This window comes from Rana temporaria, chromosome 1, assembly GCF_905171775.1.
Source record: "Rana temporaria chromosome 1, aRanTem1.1, whole genome shotgun sequence".
Taxonomy (NCBI): Eukaryota; Metazoa; Chordata; class Amphibia; order Anura; family Ranidae; genus Rana; species Rana temporaria.
Window position 1 is genome coordinate 94,692,824 of NC_053489.1, and position 22,943 is coordinate 94,715,766.

At 42.7% G+C, this 22,943-nt stretch overlaps 1 protein-coding gene across 1 annotated transcript in view; it reads right to left on the minus strand.

Annotated features, from left to right (window-relative positions):
* Positions 1 to 561: 561 nt before the first annotated feature.
* LOC120929341 (betaine--homocysteine S-methyltransferase 1) overlaps positions 562 to 22,943 on the minus strand; it is a 28,603-nt gene continuing 6,221 nt past the window's right edge. The window contains exons 2-8 of the mRNA XM_040340726.1: positions 18,902 to 19,034; positions 16,913 to 17,031; positions 9,387 to 9,578; positions 8,288 to 8,435; positions 5,154 to 5,336; positions 3,420 to 3,648; positions 562 to 888 (exon numbers count right to left, since the gene is read on the minus strand). Coding sequence (XP_040196660.1) covers positions 705 to 888; positions 3,420 to 3,648; positions 5,154 to 5,336; positions 8,288 to 8,435; positions 9,387 to 9,578; positions 16,913 to 17,031; positions 18,902 to 19,034 — 1,188 coding nt within the window. The 3' untranslated portion in view covers positions 562 to 704. The remainder of the gene's footprint in view (positions 889 to 3,419; positions 3,649 to 5,153; positions 5,337 to 8,287; positions 8,436 to 9,386; positions 9,579 to 16,912; positions 17,032 to 18,901; positions 19,035 to 22,943) is intronic.

A 22,943-nucleotide genomic window follows, 5' to 3' on the forward strand; every position in this document is an offset into this window, starting at 1 on the left:
TTAGATATACTTAAGCGTATCTCTGTTTGAGAATACACTTAAACATAGGTCGGCGCAGATTCTGAGTTAGGTCGGCGTATCTACTGATACGCCGACCTAACTCTTACTGAATCTAGCTAATACTGTATATTTTAAAGTGGAACTAAAGGTAGTTATACTTACCTTTTACTCCAACATTCCCTTTCCCTTGTTGGCACTGGTATCTTCTTTTGTGTGCCGGTCTTTTTCTTCATTGGTGGGAGTGAGATGATGTCACTCCTGAGCATTCGCAGGATAAAACCACCCTGGCACACAAGGATTAAGTTGCCACCGTAAGCTGAGCTGCGCAAGCACAGCTCAGTTTACATGCTGGCGTCTGCTGAGAGCAGGCGGGTAGGTGGATTTTACTGGAAAAAAAAAGCCTGCCTGCTTACAGCGAATAACTGAAAAACATTAATTGGCAAATGGGAATCTAAAGAGATGGGGGTAGGGAGTGTTTATGTGTATGTATATAGATATATCTATATACATATGACTCATCACTCTTCTGTCAGGTATAAACCAAGAAAAATGGCCAACAAATTCTTTAAAAAATCATTTATTATAGCAATTCTGGAAATTATTATGGTAAGCAATCAGATGGAATCATGATGTACTGCTGGACACAGGAATCGTGGCATTTTGTAGTATTCTGTTTCTGTTTATGAAGGTTATGAGGAGACCCTTTACTTGGATTTGAAGGATTGTTTTGTGAATAGCATTTTCAGCTGTTCTTCCGTGGTTGCTTCTTTCTGCTGCATCAGCTCTGTATCTCCTTTGGTCACTCCCCAGGCATCAGGCCTTGACATTGACGGGCAATAAGGTCTTCCAGAAGCTGGAGGCAACTTTTCCCAAAAATCTCTCCTGGCCCTGCCACACAAAAGAAATAATTTAATACAGGTCAGATTAAAAGGCTACTTCCACCCAAAGCTGATATTGCAGACTTATGTGGATAATAGTGGACAAAGGACCATAGTTAGTCTAGTTGAAAAAAAGACATAAAGGGGCGGGGGGATCATACAATTCTATTTACACAATCCTATACCCACAGTATATCCAGAGGAAGGCAAAAAAACACCATATCATTATCCAATTCGCTCCAGCAGGATAAACAATTCCTTCCTGATCCCAATCGGATATTCCCATGATCAACTTTACCTATAAAGGTTAGTATCCAGTTATATTATGTACATTTAGGAAAGAATCCAGGCCTTTTTTAAAGCAATCTACTGAGCTGGACAGAAGCAGCTCTTGAGGGAGTCTATTTCACATTTTCACAGCTCTTACTGTGAAGAAACCTTTCCGTATTTGGAGATTAACTCTCTTTTCCTCTAGACGTAAAGAGTGCCCCCTGTGATGACCTTAAAGTGAATAACTCAACCCCCGAGTTCACTACATGGACTACTTATATATTTGTACATGTTGATGATACCCCCCCTCCCCCCTCTTATTCCCTCTTCTCAAGAGTTAATAAATTCAGTTCCTCTAATCTTTCCTCAAAGCTGAGCTCCTCAATACCTCTTATCAGTTTGGTTGCCCTTCTCTGCACTTTCTTCAGTTTCCTTTTTGAGAACTGGTGCCCAAAAGTGAACTACATATTCCAGGTCTTACTAATGAGTTATACAGGGGTAACATGATATTTTTCTCTCTGCAGTCCATACCTCTCTTAATACAATAAAAGATTTTCTCTCGCTTTGAAAACTGAAGCTTGGCATTGCATTGAGCTTCAAATGCCCTCTATCTCGGACTCCCCAAATACCAAATCTCTCGTCTGCAAGTCATTCAAAATACGGCCGCTCGATTGGTGACGGGGAAAAAACCATGGGAATCGATCTTACTCTCACTGAGATCGCTTCATTGGTTGCCAGTAAAAGACAGAATCACCTTCAAAGCACTCTGTCTAACGCATAAGTGTGTTCAAGGAAATGCCCCCCAATATCTATGCGAAAAACGAAAAGCTCACAACCCCAATCGCGTTCTGCGATCCACCAACCAAAATCTACTCCAGATACCCAAAGCCAGGTACAAGTCCAAAGGAGAACGGAGATTTGCAGTCCTAGGACCCAGATTATGGAACGCTCTACCAACCAACATCCGATTGGAGGTGAACCACTTGGCCTTCAGAGGAAAAATCAAAACCTATCTCTTCTGAGGGCAAAATTTTCACTCAGAAAATGGATACTAAGCACCCAGAGGCGATTCAGTTCGCACGTGTTGCGCTATATAAGTTTCTCACTCACTCACTGAAACGCGTCTGGGTGGACATGCAGTGACGTCACCACGCCAGAGAGGAAAGGGCTCTGCTTGTTGCCGGCCAGCATTCGTTTCTATGTCTTACAATTTTATCATCTGCTTTTTTTCCCATGAATGCGCTGGAAGCTATCTCCGGAAACTTTTAACCCTGTGAGTCCTCTACAGTTTCAAAAGGCCGCAGCTGGCCTATAGCCGATTGCTAATCGAGCTTGCCCTTCTGGTAAGCGGCTTTAACACTCGGTGGTGGGTCTTCACTTCAGTGTGGAAACATATTTGATGCCACAGTGGTGTTGAAGCTTTGGAGGATTTAAATCTTCAGGATTGATTATTTGTGTGCACACATAACAGTGCACATCAGGACTTTACCTATACATTTGAGTTCCAGTGGGCTTTTATTTTTGGTTATGGGGCGCAGCTTTTACCTCTTTTTCTATTTCCATTTCTGTGTATCGCACGCAAGCTGCTGCCTTCCCTATTTAGCAATTTTATTCAGTTTACTTCTGAGCAATTTTTTATTGTTCATTTGTAATTAGCGCAGTTTTTTGTTTTTTCTCAGGACTAGGTCCACGCCTGTGCACCCAAAGAAGTTGCTGATAAATTACTCAATAACTTAATAGCTCAAGGCAGAAAAAAAAATCACAAACTGTACATTTTGTGGTCTGAATTCATCCTAACATTTACTATACCCCCCCCCCCCCCCCCATGATTAAGTGTAAGACAGGTGAGATAGTGTTCTATACATAGGTAAAATGAGACTCTAATAAAAAAGAGAAAATATGAACACCTTTATGGTTGAACATGCACAAAAAATGTTTTAAATAATAATAATAAGACATCCATTGATGTACCAACCAAAAAAAAAAAACATGTTAAAGTATAGTCTCAGAATCTAAAAAATTGCATAAAAAAAAAAAAAAAAAGGAAAATAATACAAAAAAGGAACATAAATTACTATGAACTCAAGTTATATTGATAACAAATACTGTTTTGCGCCTACCAAGTGCTTGTTTTCATTCTTTTAAATACAGGATTCAAATATCAACCAAAAGAGAAGGGGGAAAATAAAAGGGCCCCGTCAGATGAACCCCTAATCACTGCTAGCTCTACTTTTGAATCTGCAGATACAAAGCCAAATGTGTTGTTCTCACCTTGCTCGGACCCAGGGTTTGGTATGCATTTCAAGACCACTTCCCCAGCTGCCATGCTTCTCTGAACCCTGGGGTAAGAAGCCTCTTTCTGGTGCCAGCTCCTCTGCTATTGCTCTAGTGTGATAAGGTTCAAATCCACAGCAGCCGCCGATGTATCTCACTCCAAGATTATAAGCTGCCCGAGCATACTTGTGTATGTCCCATCTTGTCACAATTCTTGGTTCCAAAGCTAAAACAGACCAAAAAAGGTGGTTAGGGAATAAGCATGCAGTCTATGCTAGAACTGCAAGGAAATGTTTACATTAAATACATAAATATAAACATTTTAGGCAGATTCATGTCTCCTGTGTCTCTATGCTTGGTATCTGTAATGAGCCTGCAGATCTCACTCACCAACCCAGTGCATTAGTATGTTGATAAATGTGGTCTCAGCCAGCATTGCTCCAGCCATGTCCCCCTGATGACAGCCGGGTGAAACATGTCAGGGGGCATGGCTGGAGCAACGCTGGCTGAGGCCACATTCATCTACATACTAATGTACTGGGTTGGTGAGCGGCACCCTTTCTTCTCTTACGCTTAACACCTCTGAATGGTGCACGGGCGCCAGCTCCCATCACTGCAACCGGTGGGGAGATCCCTGTCTCAGCTTAGAGCGGCACTGCAAGTTTCATTATGATCAGCCTGCAGATGTGCACCACCGCAGTGTAGTAATGCTGTAGTGGCACATAGGTAAAATTAGGTTCTTTCTCTAATTAAAAGCCAAAATATGCACACCTGAGGTGGCACACCGTATGTGGCACACCTGATCTTAGGCTCGGTTCACACTCTTAGGCTCCGACTTGTGAGATCCAGAGTCACAGAACATGTGAAATGCCATGTATCTCTATGAGAGCTGTTTCAATTGACACTACTGAGGTTTCTGCAACTACAGAAAAGGTTCCTGCACTACTTTAATGTGATTTTGATACGACTTCAGTGCCAGAGAGTACAAAAATCGTATCAAAGTCGTATAAAAGTAACACTGAAAATTGCACAGATTTGCAGTTGGCTAGTGTGATCCAAGCCTTGTTTAAATGTTTAAATTAGGAACAAATCACTTAGTCCCTGACCAAATGTTTTGGTTTTTGCTAGGCTGTGTTTGTAAGATGTTATAGATATAACTTGACTTGTTCTTTAAATAAGTCTACTCTGACTTTGGATACTGGTTCTTATAGTTGCCTTCAGTTAAGATTTGGACTAATCTCAGGTTTTGCCTGCCCTGACCTTCAGCTGGTCTCCTGACCATATTTGCCTGCCCCTGGCCTTAAGATTCTGCCTTTCCTGACTTTGTTCCATTCTGCAATATTACACTGGATAGTGGCCTATTATACACAATCCAGCTTTTTTTAATTTTCCCCATTGCTACGCTGTAGCAATAGCTAAAGCACAACATCTAACACCTGCAATGGCTCTGAAAAAGACCTATCGCTCTAGAGTTGCACCTTGGTGAGAGAAGTCCATCCCCTGCTGCACCTCATTCAGTAACAGTATTTTTCACTGGTCTAGTACATGTTTTGTCTGTATCAAGATGTACAGACACTGGATCTCTTTGTTGGGAGGATGGTTGACAAATCAAAGTACATGGAGAAGCTGCCAAGATGTAGCTTGGGTTCAAGGTAAACTATCAGAAAAGTATGTATCAGCAATCATTTTTTTCCAGAAAAGCACTGATTTCTGCAGTATTTGTGAACGTACCAAAGGGGAACTCTGGCAGGTCAATAAAACCTTGTTTGCCACAGTCAGGTGTGTGATATGCAAGTGGTTGCGTCATCAGATGTGCTTTCACATTGGCAGCAGCCAAGCCTTCTTTCATGAGCTTCACCGTTTCAACACAGGTCATTGGGTCAAAATGGCAATTAACCCCAACAACAGAGGCACCTACGAGTAAAAACAAAGACAAATATGAGTGGCCAGAAGGACAGAGATAGGGCAATGGCAAGAACAGACATGTAAAATTAGTTTTCATTAGCTTTTAATACATTATACAACATTAATAAAAAATAGCTGCAAGGACATGTTACAAACTGAACACCAGGCTCGCTTGAAGAGCAACAATTACAGGAATCAAGCACTATTAGAAAACTGAAGAAATAAAAAGGAACTATAGTTTGCTGGTTTTATTGCCTTCTCAGAGCATGGGTTTCATGATTCAGGATAGTTGGTTGTGTCAGAACATTTGGGGTTAAAAGAATATATATTAGGCCTTTATATTACTTGTATATTTTACATGGATGTTATGAACAAAACCAAAGCTATTTTTTTCTCTAAGGCCCCTTTCAGACTGGGATGGGAGCCGCGGTGGCTGTATAACGCCGCTAAAAATAGCGGCGCTATACCGCCGGGATTGCCGCGGGAATCAGCCGCTATCGGTGCGGTATTAACCCCCGCTAGCGGCCGATAAAGGGTTAATACCGCCCGCAATGCGCCTCTACAGAGGCGCATTGCGGGCGGTATTGCCACGGTTTTCCCATTGTTTTCAATGGGAAGGAGCGGTGAAGGAACGGTATACATGCCGCTCCTCTCACCGCTCCAAAGATGCTGCTGACAGGAGATTTTTTTTTCTCCCGCCAGCGCATCACCTCAGTGTGAAAGCCCTCAAGCTTTCACATTCAGTCTGCAGTGATGGAGTTTTTCAGGCGGGATAGCAGCGCTATTTTTAGCGATGTACCGCCTGAAAAACTCCTCAATGTGAAAGGGGTCTTAAGTTGAAATTAGGTTTACTGTTTCTAAAGAAGAGGCTTTTCTGTCTTACAAGGAGACTGAAAATCTTATCTGTATAATCTTCCCAGAACATCTCCTAGTTTATAAAATTCAAAGGTTTGAACACTTAGTAAAATAAACAAGATAAGGGGAGATTCTACAGAGGATACTGAGCTCACAGGAATTGTCTTTGCATGAACGAGAGAAGAGGGCTTTTTCATAAATAGGCTATCGTATTGTGTATTTTAAATAATAATGTTTCTTTCCTATATATTAACAATGTATTAGTCAACATTATATAAACATGTTTACTACATTTATATTATCATAAAAAGGGTTGCAAATGTGAGATCCTAGCTGTGTTGATGTTAGGATCAAAGTTAAATTGCGGTGGTTGGAGTTTCAAGGAATTTACAAACCCTTAGCTAATGATGTGGGATAAACTTTCCCAAATCATATATTATAAGTTAACGCCAGGGTGTCTGGAGGTAATTGACACATGCTTGACAGTTTTTGACAATTAATGGTGTTTCACTAAGCCAAAGGTCAAAGGGTGTCGTAAATTATTTTAGACATAGATACAATACTGCCCCTAGAGGTAAAAATGGTTATTATTCAAGATGGATGCTGAACTTTGTTGTTATGACTATACCTCGTTATCTCTTGAAAGAAGAGATATTGAAAGGCAGAGATGTAGCAATGTTGAAAGAAGTCATTTTTGGGACTTTGCATCTCAAACTGACAGAATTCTTAAAGACCTGGTAAAGTATTAATCTTTTTTATGTATACTTTTTTGGTAATGTAATTGTTTTTGCATATAAATACATTACTAAAACCATTTAAATATATATATATATATATATATATATATATATATATATATATATATGTATGTGGCAAAGAAAATTGGAGTTGTATTATTTTTAACTGCAGTATGAAATAATTATATTCCAAATATTAAGAGACATACACAGTTTTATCTGTCTTTAAAAAGCTAAAATCCAAAGCTTGTACAATGGTTTTATTATGATATATGTTTAGAAATTGATTCATCCTAAATATAACATAAAGCTTGATCAAATTTTTAAGCTGTGCACAGTAACATTTTGTTTATGCATCCTAGAGTGTAAGGAGAAAGCATCACATCACATAGTGTTAAGGTAAACACAAAATTGTTTACACAAGTCCATGGATTAATGAAAAGCTATTCACAAGTCTAAAATGTACCCAGTTACCATTCAGTATTGAAATGTGGTATTTTTTATAAGAGCCTGAATAATAGAAAATGTGAATTATCTGAATCATCATTTATCTTTGATGTGTAGAAGTATATCCATTTACTTGTATTATCACAAAATATACCTGATATTAATTTGCACTGTATTTTTAGTTAATAAATATATTTTAGCATATCATTTGTATCACTTATCTTCAAAATAGCACGGATAAACGAACTTGAATTTCTTGTTGGTATTGGTGGAAAAAAATGCAAATCTCCCAAAACAAAGATTTGCAAATTTTCATAAATACAATACTGTTTTATTATTTCAGTATAAACATTCTGACAGTTGAAAAGTTTAAAACATGTAAATGGTAGTGTATTACAAACTGACAAACATCTCCTACATCAGATGTCTTTGACGTTATCTTGATTCTTGGCCTAGCAGTCCTCGCATTGGTGGGCAGAGTTTGGCCAGATCCATGAACAGCAGTACTAATCGCCTAACACTGAAGAGGTCAAACTCCTTCTGGTTGATTTACTAAAGGCAAACAGGCTGTTAATTTTGCAAGACAAGTTGCACTTTGCCAGGGTTTGTTTTTTTCAGAGATTAGTGCCAGTGGAATGGTGAAATTTACCCGCACAAATTACTCAATCACATGCAAGGGAAATTTAAAAAAAAAATGTTTTGCTTGCGCATGATTGGATGATGGATATCAGCAGAGAGTATCCTCATTTAGCAAGCTCTAGGGAAAATTCCTTTTCAAAGTGAAGCATCTTTTTGTCATTGGTAAATCAAGCCCATTGTGTCAAACAGGGCTTGGCTCCATACAATAACAGTATTGGATGCATGACCAAGCTGAACTGAACCATGTGGTTTCAGAATTATAATTTTGCTCATCAAACTTACCAGCTTTTGCCAGTCTGACTGCACACTCTCCTGGAGACACCCCATTCATGTCTCCTTCTAGTCCGATACATAATGTAGCAGCCACTGGCTTTCCTGCTTCTTTCAGCACCTCCACAGCCCACACTGCCTCTTCCACATGCTCAAAGTACTAAAATTAAAAGAGTGATGGATATATTAAAATGTAAGTACATTTATAGAAAACACAAAGGGGGTTATTTACAAGTGCAAACTACAAGTGCAAAGTGCACTTGAAATTGCACTGAAAGTGCACTTGGAAGTGCAGTCTCTGTAGATCCGAGGGGGACAAGCAAGGAATATAAAAAACAGCATTTTAGCTTGCACATGATTGGATAATATACATTATTTCTCCCACTGATGGTACACTTCTGTCCTAATACTAAACATAGGGCACTATACCTCCTACTGATGGTACACTTCTCCCCTAATACTAAACACAGGACACTATTCCTCCCACTGATACCAATGATGGGACACTTCTCCCCTAATACTAAACATGGGACACTATTCCTCCCACTGATACCAATGATGGGACACTTCTCCCCTAATACTAAACACGAGCACTATTCTTCCCACTGATACCAATGATGGGACACTTCTCCTCTAATACTAAACATGGGAGACCATTTCTCCCACTGATACCAATGATGGGACACTTCTCCCCTAATACTAAAATGATGATGTCTGTCTGCAAGGGGCCTACAAGGGAAGCCAGGGGTGCACTGTTTTTTAATACAGCACTGGGGCTGATCATGCGATTACAAAGGCAGATCCGCTCTCTCAGGTCATTCTGGTAAACTTGTTGAAAGTTTTCAAAGTAGGTGCCACACCAGTACATACAGAAGTGAAGCAATTAGGATAAATTTGCTAAAATCTTTGCAATATATATCTATATCTATAGATCTACAGTATATATAGATATACATAGATAACTGAGACAGGAATGGCTTCAGTTTATGTACAATACCTTACTTTAATGTAGGTGGAAGAACTCAGTAGTGGAATCTGTCCCTACATAGATAGATCATCATCATTTGGGTAATGAGAAAACATCATTATATTTGATACAAGCTCTCCTCACCTCAGCAATGAGAAAATCAACATTTTTCTTAACAAAGACGTCAAGTTGTTTTCGGAATATTGTTTTGACTTCAGATTGACTCTTACAGCTGAGATACGATGGAGTTTGGCTGACCCCACCTGCCACCAGGGCATCACCTTCATTTGCCACATCGCGTGCTATGTCACAGGCAGCTTCATTGACCTTCTGGCCCTGCAAATAGAACAGAAGTGTCAGGTACTTTCAAATATACATTCAAAGTTTGGAAAAATTATACAGTTGGGCTCAGCAGGGCGAATTGTGGCATGGTAGATACTTCATGTGTTTGTCTGAGCAATCTTCTGTTTCACACAAAGATGATGTAAATCTTGTCCTCAGCACCTGGGGGCACAAACCAGATTTCCCCCAGGCTCTTCCCCAGAATCACTTGGTCGACTTCTTGCAATGGGCATTCTTTACATCCTGATGGTTTAAGCAGCCTCCACAGCTCACCATACAGCCACAACTAATGCTTACCCAACACGTTATAATCTTACTGTACAGTCTACTTTAGATCTACCAACTATATGGTGCAAAGGCATGCCTGATTGGATACTAATCGACTGGGAAGTTTAGGTCCTCATTATCATATTACATAGTTTTAGTAGACCCAAAGGGAACTGTACATAGATTGTACAGTCAGATTGTAAAATGTATGATGAACCTAACAGCTCCAACTCACATACTCATGCAACAGATATAAATGGCACTGGATGAGGTGGGTACTACCTCAATACATGTTAAAAAAGTCCATATGCTTTAAAGTCCATAATAGTCCATGGCTTTCATAGCAGATAGAGGCAGCAGCTCCACAGTGAAGAAAACTCAATCAATCAATCTGAAAAATGAACACTAGAGGGTGCCAACTAACTGCAGTATTAAAACATAAGCCAGTGTGCTTTTTAATACTGCGCTTAGTTGGCACCTCCTTGTGTTCCTTTTCCAGCTCAGTGGGGTTGATTTACTAAAACTGGAGAAAGCAAAATCTAGTGCCGCTGAATCAGCTTTCATTTTTTGTCAACACGTAATTGAACAAGCTGAAATTAGAAGCTGATTGGCTACAATGCACAGCTGCACAATATTTTGCACTCTCCAGTTTTAGTACATCAACATCAGACTCACCAAAGATTTTTTTATGTCTCCCAGCTGCTATCTTAGGATCGGCTTATAGAACCCTGTATCTGGCTGCATTCTTTACACAAATCCCAGGACATAGATTCTACCAGGGCATTTTTTCAGAGGGAACTTGGGGGAACTCAGTTCCACCACCTTTGGCTCAGACCCTTTGGTGCCTGCTCACCACAATCACTTGTAAACACAGAAGTCAGGTTTCTGTGTTTACAAGTCACAGCTTTGCACTCTGTATGTAATGCAATCCTGGAATCTAATGCCCCTTTAAGACCCTCCTACTGTTTGTGAAATATGACCACACCCACTATTTGATGTGATTTGGATGGTGTGTGTAGGGGAGGGATTTTGGTTCCATCACCTATTGTTTGAAAAAAAAAGCCCTGGATTCTACCCACTTTTCGTGGTCCCTGGGCAGAACCTTTTCTTTACAGATGTAAGGAACAAGTCATATTAATTTACAATTATATATCAGACAGGAGGCTCATATCTTGCATTAATCTTTCCTTTTTAATGCTCATAGCAGAAAACATTTTTACATTTAAATGAACTGAAAAAACTACGTTTCCCATCAGTCCCAGCGTCCATCTAGCCCCCCCCCCTTAGGGGTCTGAGCCTATAACTAGGACTGTCCCACTGTAAATCCTCCTCTTTCTTTCTGCTCATGGCAGAGATAAGTATATTACTTTGATATTTATTTGATATTTATCTGGTATTTATTTGATTTCTTATATATGTGCTGTTAGCAGCTTATACATAGAGCACTCTAGGTGCATCTGTTTTCGATTTATTTATCTTCTATTTTATTATTTTATTATTATTTCTTACTATTTATTATTTTATTAATTTCTATTTTATTAATTTCTATTGAATTAATTGAAGTTCTTTTATTATCATATGGAATTTTGTGTTAGGATTGCTGGTATTCCTGCCCTTGCTCATAGGGCGTCATGGTTCAGCTAACCGCTGCCTCTGCGGTGTTCTCTTCCCTGGACAAAGGCAGGCTCTGTCCTCCATTGTCCTCCTCGCCCCCCCCTCTTCCTCCCTGTCACTAGCCGAGTTTCCCGGGCTGTGGGCAGAGGAAGGGGGGCGATTCCAAGCGCGCTCTCTCCTCAGCGCTGTCCAACCAATCACAGCCCGCAGCCGAGATCTCGCGAGATCTCGGGCGGCGCTGTAAACTGTATTCACCGTTTCCTCACCGCACGCCAGTCTGCTGCTGGGCGGTGAGGAGAGCGGTAACGCTGCATATCATTCCCTATCACTTTCTTTTTCTCTCAGAGCGGAGCACTCGAGGAGTGGTCTGCTATTAATATATATATTTAGTCATATTAGATATTGCTGAAACACTTAATTGATTACCTAGTAGTTAAACTCTGCAGGAAAGTTTAAGCTCACTAATTGTTAACTGTGCTTCTGCAGGGATAACTCTGCAGGGAAAATCTCAAGCCCTCATTTATTGTAAACTGTGCTTACTAATATTTCACCATGACGGATGATATTAATGTGACAGTTAATACCTCTACAGGTTTAACCCCTGAGGTCCCGCAGCTTTTAACTGCTGCTCAAATACAGGACCTTATCAACTGCTCTATTCAAGCAGCCCTAGCCTCTCATCCCAATCCGTCTACTACCCATCAGGAGGTAGTGAAAAAGGGCAAGGCCCCTTACAAGCGTAAAAATTTGACCGCTTGTTCTGACTCCCCGGCAGGGGAAGTACAATTTATGCTTGACGCAGGACCCCCCACGGCCTGCCGCCCCAATCACCCAGAGGGTGAACGACCCTTACTAATTAAGGAGTCTTCAAAGAAAAAAATTTAAGTCTTCCCACCGGTCCAAACCGGACTCTTTTAACGAGGACTCAGATGATAATGCCTCTGAGGGATCTCTGATCGCCGCATCAGAAGATTATGACTCCGACAGGGGAGACTCTGAACAAGAGTTCACGGAATTTGGGGCTAACTCAGATTTACCATCTGAGACAATTCTAGACTCGCTAGGCGAACCCTTTTTCAATCCAGAGGGCATTTCTCACCCCAGATCGGGGGACTGGACACCTCTTCCTCAGGTAGCCCAGTATGTAGAACACTGGACTCGGAAGGGTCTGGATAGGGTCAATAGGAATAAACTAAGGGCAGAATGCCCGAGACCCGTTATTCCAAAGAAAGTGGCTATTACCCCAGAGATCGATCCAGTGCTATTGAAATATCTAACCAAAGCTGGCAAACAAGCCAAAAAGGGCATTGAACGATCGTTTAAATCGATCCAGGATCGTATCCTAGACATGTTAGGACCCTTAACGAAAATCCTAAACCTCTCGGAACAAGCAGCCTCCACTGAGGGTCCAGTGGACTTAGGGCAATTACGAGGTTGGGCACAAAGGGCCATTTGCCTGCTAGGCTCGGCTAATACGGCCTGCGCTGTAGAACGTCGCAGGTCAATATTAATGAAGTTGGACCCGCAACTTTCCCATTTGGCAGAATCAGAACCGGGCCCCTCTGCAGAAGGTCTTCTCTTCGGAGAAGACCTTATGAAAAATATTAACAGGTTTGTTGGCCTGTTTAATAGCCTTGACAAGGCCCAGACTTCTTTAAAGAAAGCGGGCTCTGGATCCAAGGTTTTTGGTAGGGCCGGCAGAGGGAGAGGCCGATCTGCCGGTCGAAACAATTACTTCAGGGCCTACCCTAGAGCAGCCGCTCAACCTTACACGCCCATGCATGAGCAATACGCCCTACCAGTGGCACAACCGGCGCCATTCTTTCCTCCCAGAGGACGCCCATGGAGAGGACGCGGGGGCAGAGGTTTTCCCAGATCACGCCCTTCCACTGGTAAGTGTTCCTCAGTTTTCTTCTCACATTCCAGTAGGGGGCAGACTGAAGCATTTTATCCACGTCTGGCACACGATTACGGCAGACGCTTGGATATTATCGACAGTAGCGGGTTTCAACATAGATTTCATCTCGCAACCAATCATGCTGGGGCTCCCACACCCCGCTCAGTTTTCAGAACAATGTACTCATCTCATAGACGAAGAGATTCAGGACCTAGCAGCAAAGCAGGCCATAGTGGAAGTAGACCCCTTATCACCCGGGTTTGTCAGCAGCCTATTCTTAGTGAAGAAGAAAGGCGGAGGTCATCGCCCAATTATAAATTTAAAAGGATTAAACCAATTTGTGGCGTATCGTCACTTCAAGATGGAAGGCATTCATCTATTAAGAGACCTACTCTCTCAGGGGGATTGGCTAGTCAAGATAGACTTGAAAGATGCTTACCTGACGATTCCCATGCACCCGTCTTCACAAACCTTTCTAAGATTCATATGGTGGGGCCGTATGTGGCAGTTTACATGTCTTCCCTTCGGCCTTTCCTCGGCTCCATGGTGCTTCACCAAGATAATGAAGCCTGTGGTAGCTGCCCTTCGATGCAGAGGAGTGCGTCTGATAATATATCTAGACGACCTCTTAATCATGGCCCATTCGAAAGCACAGGCAGACCTACACAAACGATGGGCAGTGTCACTTTTAGAGGATCTAGGCTTCCTCATCAACCTCAAGAAGTCCGTACTGTCCCCAGCTCAGGAGATGGAGTTCTTAGGTTTCACGATAGACACCAAACAGGCAGTCTTACGTTTGCCTCAGTCAAAATTGTCCCTGATTCGGAAAGAAATCAGGTCAGTTTTGCGCAAAGGCCAGATATCGTTGAGAACCCTGGCACGCATTGTCGGACTTTTGTCGGCCTCCATTCAGGCTATTTTTCCAGCTCCCCTACATTACCGGGCCCTTCAGCGCCTCAAAACTTTACACCTGAGACAGGGTCTAGGTTATTCGGACAAGATCTCTCTTTGTGCGGAATCAGAAAAGGAGTTACGATGGTGGCTCCATCACGCCATAGAATGGAATGGCAAAACTATCTTCAGTTCTCGACCGGATGTCATACTGGAATCCGATGCGAGCAGACAGGGTTGGGGTGCTCGTTGCGGGCAAGCCTCCACAGGGGGGACTTGGTCCAACGACGAGTCATCCCTTCACATCAATGCACTGGAACTCTTGGCGGCATTCTTTGCCGTCAAGAGTTTTCTCTCCCGGAGGTCCAAATGTTGCGTTCTTTTACGCATGGACAACGTGGCGGCGGTGCAATACATCAACCATCTAGGGGGCGCGAAATCCAAGATGCTGGCGGACATCGCGTCCGACTTCTGGAATTTCTGTCTTTCCAGGGACATCCTGCCAGTGGCAGAATATATTCCCGGGGTTTCCAATTATGTGGCAGATTGGAATTCCCGTTATCTGTCAGACGCCAGCGATTGGACGCTGGAAAGATCAACCTTCTTAACAATACAGGAACTTTGGGGTCCGTTCCACACAGACCTTTTCGCTTCCAGGATCAATCGGCAACTGATCCACTTCTTCAGTTGGAGGCCGGATCCAGAGGCAACAGCGGTGGACGCATTCCTCCAAGTATGGCCAAAGGGAGTGAACTATGCGTTTCCCCCCTTCTCACTGATAACCAGACTTCTCCTTCATATTATGACTCAATCTGCGACGGTGGCGTTGATCACTCCCTGGTGGCCAACGCAACCATGGTTCCCGCTAGTTCTGGGCATGTCGATCGACTACCCCAGACTTCTCCCACACTCAATTCAGCTACTGACGAACCCGTCCAAAGGTCCACACCCTTTGCTGTTGGAAAACAGGCTGCCACTCCTGGCCTGGTTGGTCTCGGGATGTCAGAGACAGGTTCAGACCTTTCGCAATCGGCTAGAGATCTTCTCGCCGTGGCCTGGGCCCCAGGGACTAGATCGGCATATCGATCTGCCTGGGGGTTGTGGGTCCGTTGGTGTGATCAACGACAGGTTGATCCCATTCATGCCCCTGTGTCCTCGGTCGTAAATTTCCTCGCGGAATTTTACGAGCTGGGGAGGTCTTACAGTTCCCTGAACGTCTATAGGTCAGCTATATCGGCTTACCATTGTCCGGTAGACGCAGTTCCTATAGGCAGACACCCTCTTGTGTGTCGTTTACTCCGCGGCGTTAAATACAAACGCCCTCCTCGTCCACGATACCATTCTACTTGGGATGTGTCCAAAATACTTCAAGTGTTTTCTTCTTGGGAGGATAATGATCAATTATCCCTGAAAGACTTATCCCTAAAACTCACCACCCTGTTATGTTTAATTTCTATTAAACGAGTATCCGATGTCAGGGCCCTAGACGTCTCTAGACGACAATTCTCGCCGGAAGGGGTTAAGTTTTCGGTGGTTCGCAGGACAAAAACCAATCTACATACAGTTTTTTACCCCTTTTTTCCAGCGTATCCGCGTCTTTGTGTGGTCCGTTGTCTACAGACGTACGAGTCCCTCACTTCGGCGCTTCGTGCTCCAGATTCTTCTCAATTGTTGATATCTTTTGTGCAACCACATCGGCCGGTATCTTCAGCAACCCTAGCTAGATGGGTAAAGTCAGTCATGAAGATAGCAGGTATAGATATATCTCTTTTTGGAGCTCATTCCACCAGAGGTGCCATGGCCACTAGGGTGGTTACATCAGGGGGATCACTATCAGATCTTTTATTGGCGGCTGATTGGTCTTCAGAGGTGACCTTTCGTCGTTTTTACTTTAGGCCGGAAGATCATGTCTCATTATCTGTTCTCAACACTTAGTTTATGGATCCCGGTTATCATACTTAAGGTTTTACTTGAAAAATATTGTATATATGATAAATATGTGAGTATTTCAGGAGGTTCACACATGTATAGCTTTGAACTTGCAAGATATGAGCCTCCTGTCTGATATATAATTCTAGATTTTCCTAGTATGGGACGGAAAATATTGATTATATGATGACAGGAGGCGAGTATCTTCCCTCCCTACCCGCCCTATTACGGTTATTTATCTTCTCTTTTCAGGATACTGAATATCATCCCAGATTCTTGGTACAGTCGTTGAAGCGATTCCTGTGTTCCCTGTTGGAACGAAGTCGTGGTTAGTTTCCCGGTTGGAGTCCTGTTGACTACATTTTGTCCTTCAGCTTGCCTATGTTGACGTCGTCGCAGGTTTGACCGGCTGGTCGAAGAGTTGTGATGTTGTTTCTTCCTCAAAGTGGTCCGGAGTTGGGCATTCGCTTACAGAAAGAGGAGGATTTACAGTGGGACAGTCCTAGTTATAGGCTCAGACCCCTAAGGGGGGGGGGCTAGATGGACGCTGGGACTGATGGGAAACGTAGTTTTTTCAGTTCATTTAAATGTAAAAATGTTTTCTGCTATGAGCATTAAAAAGGAAAGATTAATGCAAGATACTCGCCTCCTGTCATCATATAATCAATATTTTCCGTCCCATACTAGGAAAATCTAGAATTACAGTGCAACACAAAGAACAGACACTCACTGAGATCTTCGCTGCTACATAGTTGCCCCTGTTCTCCAGCTTGTCATCACTGGCATAGAAAGTAAAGGTCTGCATGACATTCGCCCCAGCTCGGAGGAACTCCCTATGTAGTTGTCGCACTGTGTAAGAAACAGAAATTAATACAGGTAAAACATGCGACAAGTTACAAAAAACATAATTATTTTATTATCAAAACACCTAGGGCCAGATCCACGAAGCAGTTACGCTGGCGTATCTATTGATACGCCGCGTAACTTCTAGGTTGCTCCGGCGTATCTTAGTTTTTTATCCACAAAACAAGATACGCCTGAAGCTGGGCTAGATCCGACTGGCGTACGTCTTAGTATGCCGTCGGATCTAAGGTGCGTATTTACGCTGGCTGCTAGGTGGCGCTTCCGTCGATTTCCACGACGAGTATGCAAATTAGCTAGATACGCCAATCCACAAACGTACGTCCGGCCGGCGCATTTTTTTATGTCGTTTCCGTAAGGCTTTTTTCGGCGTAACGTTACCCCTGCTATATGAGGCGTAGCCAATGTTAAGTATGGACGTCGGGCCAGCGTCAAATTTTCCGCTGTGTACGTTGTTTGCGTAAAACGTTCGTGAATAGGGCTTTGCGTAGAATGACGTTCACGTCGAAAGCATTGGCTTGTTGCGGGTTAATTTGGAGCATGCACACTGGGATACCCCCACGGACGGCGCATGCGCCGTTCAGAAAAAACGTAATTTACGTCGGGTCAAGGCGTATTGACATAAAACACGGAAATACGCTGTAAGTTACGGCGGCGTAGTGTATCTGAGATACGCCGGGCGTAAAAAAGCGCCGCGCTACGTGGATCTGGCACCTAGAAGCTAATTGGTCTGTCCACCCTAAACAAACGTTTTATTTGGATAGATATTGGTAAAGTGCATTATACACACCGACTGACTCCGTCCTTCTTGTTTAAGAACAAGAGATTTTAATTAATTAATGGAATGATTGTCGCAGCACAGTCTGTGGATACAACACTGCTGTGCTGCAAAATATACATTATTTAGTTCTCCTTGATTGAGGGGAGCTGTACATTTCATAGTGTGTGTACATGTTCAGGGACCTCCTACTACGCCGTGACAGTGCTCTATCCCTGTCTTCAGGCTGCCTATGCAAAATACAAATGGCTGTTTCAATACACATTATGCCGACATGGTCCACTGTTGTCCCAAACAGCACCGAGATGCACCAAAGTGTGTAAAAAATGGTAAAGCAAACATTTTAATTAATAAGGCAACTGTTAATGATACACAGGGGTCTATTTATAAATGTTTGTGCCTAAGATTTACAATCAAGATTCACACATCTTTCTAGTAGACCCGGTATCAGAAATATTTAATTTTCACTAAGATTAATGATTTTTTTTAGAACACCATTTATTGTACTTTCTGCTTACTGTATGAGCGAGCAAGTGGAGCTTTGGGCCTCTTATCACATTTTAAAAACTGATTTATTTTCTTTAATGAAAGGAGAGTTTTTTTTAATTTTTTTGTTTTTAACAACCCAGAGCACTATGGGTTAGCTAAGGCAATATCACAGAAAAATTACTTGCTATGAGACAACATTTGTCTGAATAAAACTTGAGGCTGAATCGTCAAGTAAGACTAATGCCTTGTACGCACGATCGGAAATTCTGACAAGAAAAGTCCGATATGAGCTTTTGGTCGGAAATTCCAACCGTGTGTATGCTCCATTGGACTTTTGCTGTCGGAATTTCCACCAACAAAAGATTGAGAGCAGGTTCTCAATTTTTCAGACGGAAAAAGTTCCGCTCGTCTGTATGCAATTCCGATAAATGTATGCAATTAATAAAGCAGTGCAGAGAGAAAAGGCAGTGGGGACAATAGTGTAACCCATAGCAAAGAAGTAGATTAGCAACAGATTGGTTACTATAGTTTTGGTGATGTGATATATTGTAGGTTCAGTGAAAAAGATTGATAAATATACAATATGCATACCAGCCTCAGGATGTTCTACTGCAGCTTCTGGTGTCCAGGGCCCAGCTTTGACATATCCTCTCTTCTCCAAGGCAAACACAAAGCCGCCATCTCCGATCACAACCTCTCCAGCATCCAGGCGCTCCAAAAGGCCCTGAGAACAGTTATGGGAATTAGGAATGAGCCGAATATTGGTACTCATCTGAATATGTAGCAATGTGATAGAGTCATTTATTGATGATGATGCAAATATATAAATAAATGATGAATATATATCACAACATTGATCACCTTATTGAGATTGCTGAAGAGAGCTACTGCCAGCTAGGGAACACATACGCCATGCCAGCTTCCTAGGGCAGTGACAGCTATTTGTGTGGGCAATGCCACCACAACACCTGTTCCAGCTTTACTGTAAGCAAATGTCATTAGACAGTATAGTTTATCAGGTTATCTTCCTATAAGCTTTCCTCTCCTGACAAACCAGGGAGGAATCAGTTTATTGGGGATATGGTGGGTAAAAAAAAGCTATAAATGAGGAAGACATATGAACTACTAAGTCTACTGGTTGGTGAATATGATCAATATATTACCCTTTATGTTAAAAAAATAGAATTACAATCCTACGTTGCAATACCAGAGAAACCAGTCTCTTAAGCCTCGTACACACAATACGATTGTTGGCAGGGGATTGTCTGTTGACAGACTGTTGTTGTAATATCTGGCCGTTAGTACGCTCCTTCTGACACTTGTTGTCCAACTTTCAGCCAACACATGTTGGATGGTAGGCTACTAAATTTTCGGAGGACAACGGTCTGTTGTCTGATTTTTGCATTGGTCAGTACACAAGTCAGTCACACAAAAGTCGAAAGTACAAACACGCATGCTTGGAATCAATGTTCACCAAACAGGAAATTAGCAGAAGGGGCCCAAAGAGTGGCGCGCAAGAACTGAAATTCCTAGTAGTAAGTCACTACGTTTGTATTTGTTGTAGAAGTGGACCGATATATCGGCCGATATTTGGCCATTTTGGAGAAATTGGCATCGGCCGATTATTATCCAAATTAGTCCGATACCCGAACACTGGCTGCATCTCTACCAGCAGAGTGTGGAGAAGGGAGGAGTTGGCAGAGCAGTGCCGCGGTGTGTGAAACTGTATAGAGAGAGAGAGGAGCTGTCAACATTGAGGTTGGATGTCCGGGGTGGGCGGGACCCAGCTATACAACACCAGCTAATGGGATGGGATCTGGGTGGGCCGCTACGTGTATGTGGCCCGATTCTTTCTTAAAACAGCCAAATCATTGGCTGGATACCGTCCACCTCCGATATCACGCTGAATTTGTCAGCTCCTCTCTCTCTCTCTATACAGTTTTACACACGCGGCGCTGCAGAGAGCGTTGTTTCACACAGTTACACTATCTGCTGTAAAAAATGCCAGTGCCACCTCCCAATGCCAACCAGTGCCACCTGCCAGTGCCAACTAGTGCCATCCAGTGTCACCTGCCAGTGCCACCTACCAGTGCCAATCAGTGGCAATTAGTGCCATCCAGTGCCACCTGCCAGTGCCAATTAGTGCCATCCAGTGCTGCCAATCAGTGCCACCTGCCACTCAGTGCCACCTGTCAGTGCCAACCAGTGCCACCTGCCAGTGTCCCATGCCAATCAGTGTCATCCAGTGCTACCTGCCAGCGTCAATTAGTGCCATCCAATGGCATCTGCCAAAAAAGAAAAAAAAAATCGGCCTAAAATATCGGCCACAAAAATCGGCATTCTATATCGGCCATTGGCCGCCCCGATGTCTAAATATCGGCATCGGCCAGAGAAAAACCCATATTGGTTTGTTGGCCGACAATTGTGTACTGTTAGTATGCAAGACAGGATCGAGGCAAACGCCCTTTGGACAAAAATCAGACGCTCGGTTGGCTAACAATCGGATCGTGTGTACGAGGCTTAAGTGTATGGGTGACGTCACTTCCCATTCATTTCACAGCCGTTGTCCTCCTTGTCCTCTACAGAGCTTCCGCCTCTGAAGATCGGGTCAGATCGGCTTCCAAAAAGGTATGTAAACTAATTTATTCTTTACAGGCATAGATAGGTTAGTATTAGATCCCTGGTGTGTCTATAGCTGCAGGGATTTTAGATTTTGCATGGACTTCCACTTTTAGCTGTATCAAATATGTAACTGCAACATTGTTGCCTTTATTGATAAACATACTCCTTCGTGGTCTGAAAACTGACACATTTAAAATAAGTGAATTTCAATAGGAAACAGCCAGGGTCACAACACATGGGGGACTCACTACAATACATCTCAGTCCCGATTTTACTGCCAAATCCCCGGTGTCACAATTCTGAACATCTACACAAGTGGCATCAATTCTACACCAGTGCCATTATAGAAACAACACTTTCATTACTTTACTAAACCCAGGACCTGCATTCACTATGTCTGGTCTCCCACAGTACAGAGAACATGGGAATTCAATTATTATGGTAAATATAAACTGCTAAATATCTTTTCTCATCAGCAGTATATAGCAGTCTTGTGACTTCTATCAGTGTCTGGCTGAGCACTGGTTAAGGCCTCATGCACACTGGATGTTTGTACAGCTGCTGTTTTTGACTTCAGACGTTTTTTTTTTCTACAACCAATAAACTCCCCAGCATGTTATCCTATGTGTCCATGTACACATAGGCTGTTATCAGTGTTTTTTAGCAGGGGTGTTTTCTGTCTGGAAAAAAACCCCCAGAACTAGTGAGTTTTTAGGCCTCATGCACACTGGATGTTATAAGGATGCCAGTAGCGTTAGCTGTAGAAAACTGTAGCTGTAGAATGAGTTTTGCAGCATTTTTGCAGTAGCATTTTTCATCTCTTTTTAGCTGTAGTTTTTTTTAGCCTTTTTTTTTTTTAGCAAAACTGTACTCCCACAAAAGCTTATGGCTCAAAAACCCTGATAAACACTGACTAGCTGATGTCCCGAGGAAGCGGGGTCTCATGATGATGTCAACAGGTGGGCACGCCCCATGGCTATATAAGAACCGGCAGAGTGGAGCTGACACAAGGACGAGAGACAGCACCGGAGGAGGACCGGGTCAGCACCAGAGAAGACAGCAGCGGCGGAGAAGACAGCAGCAACAGAAGAAGACCGGATGGAGATGACCGGAGGAAGATTTTTATTTAAGGACTCATTCTACAGCTACAGCTTTCTACAGCTAACGCTACTGTCTTTTTTTTTATAACGTACAGTGTGCATCAGGCCTAAAGCTTGTAGTAGGAGGCTGTATGACCCCTAAACTCTCTGTCTGAACAGTGCTGATTGGCCCTGTGCTGATCACATGCACCCTCCCAAAAAAAAAAAAAATCTCTCTAGCAATACACACTAAACTGAACATGTGCAGAGTGACTCTAGACTCTATGTTATCAGGAAATTATTAGAGGACAGTGGAAGAGGGGGAGGATCAGAGAAGACAGGCCCAAACAGCCTTTTTACACAATGCGGATGATTAACCCCTTAGGTTCCACAGCGAGAATAACAAGCATGCTTTACTGCATATACAGACTGATTTTACTGTTGTGGGTTTAGTAACACTTTAAAGGAGTTGTAAAGGCAGAAGGTTTTTTATCTTTATGCATTAATCACTAATGCCCCTTTCAGACAGACGGATAGAATGGTGCTTTTAGCTGCGGATTTTCTATTTTTATACCGCAGCTAAAAGCACACAATGTTTTCCTATGGCCCCATTCACACACAGCGTTTGCGTGCAAATTCGTTACATGCGGTTTGGTGCGAATAGAAAAAATAGAGTTGAATGCGTCCAGGTGCGATGTAGCGCAGCTATATGCACATAACCGCAGGTAATCGCAGTCTTTTTTGTCAACTGTGGATAGCAGCGTTGGAAAAAAAAAAAAAACAACAGGAAGCACATCATCAAAATAAAAAGGGTTGTTATGGAAATGAATACCGCAGCTAAACGCGGCCGCAATTAAACGCACATAAACGCATGTAATCGCAATGTGCAAATGCAGCTAATCGCAATGCCTGGAGCCTTGAAAACATTTGTA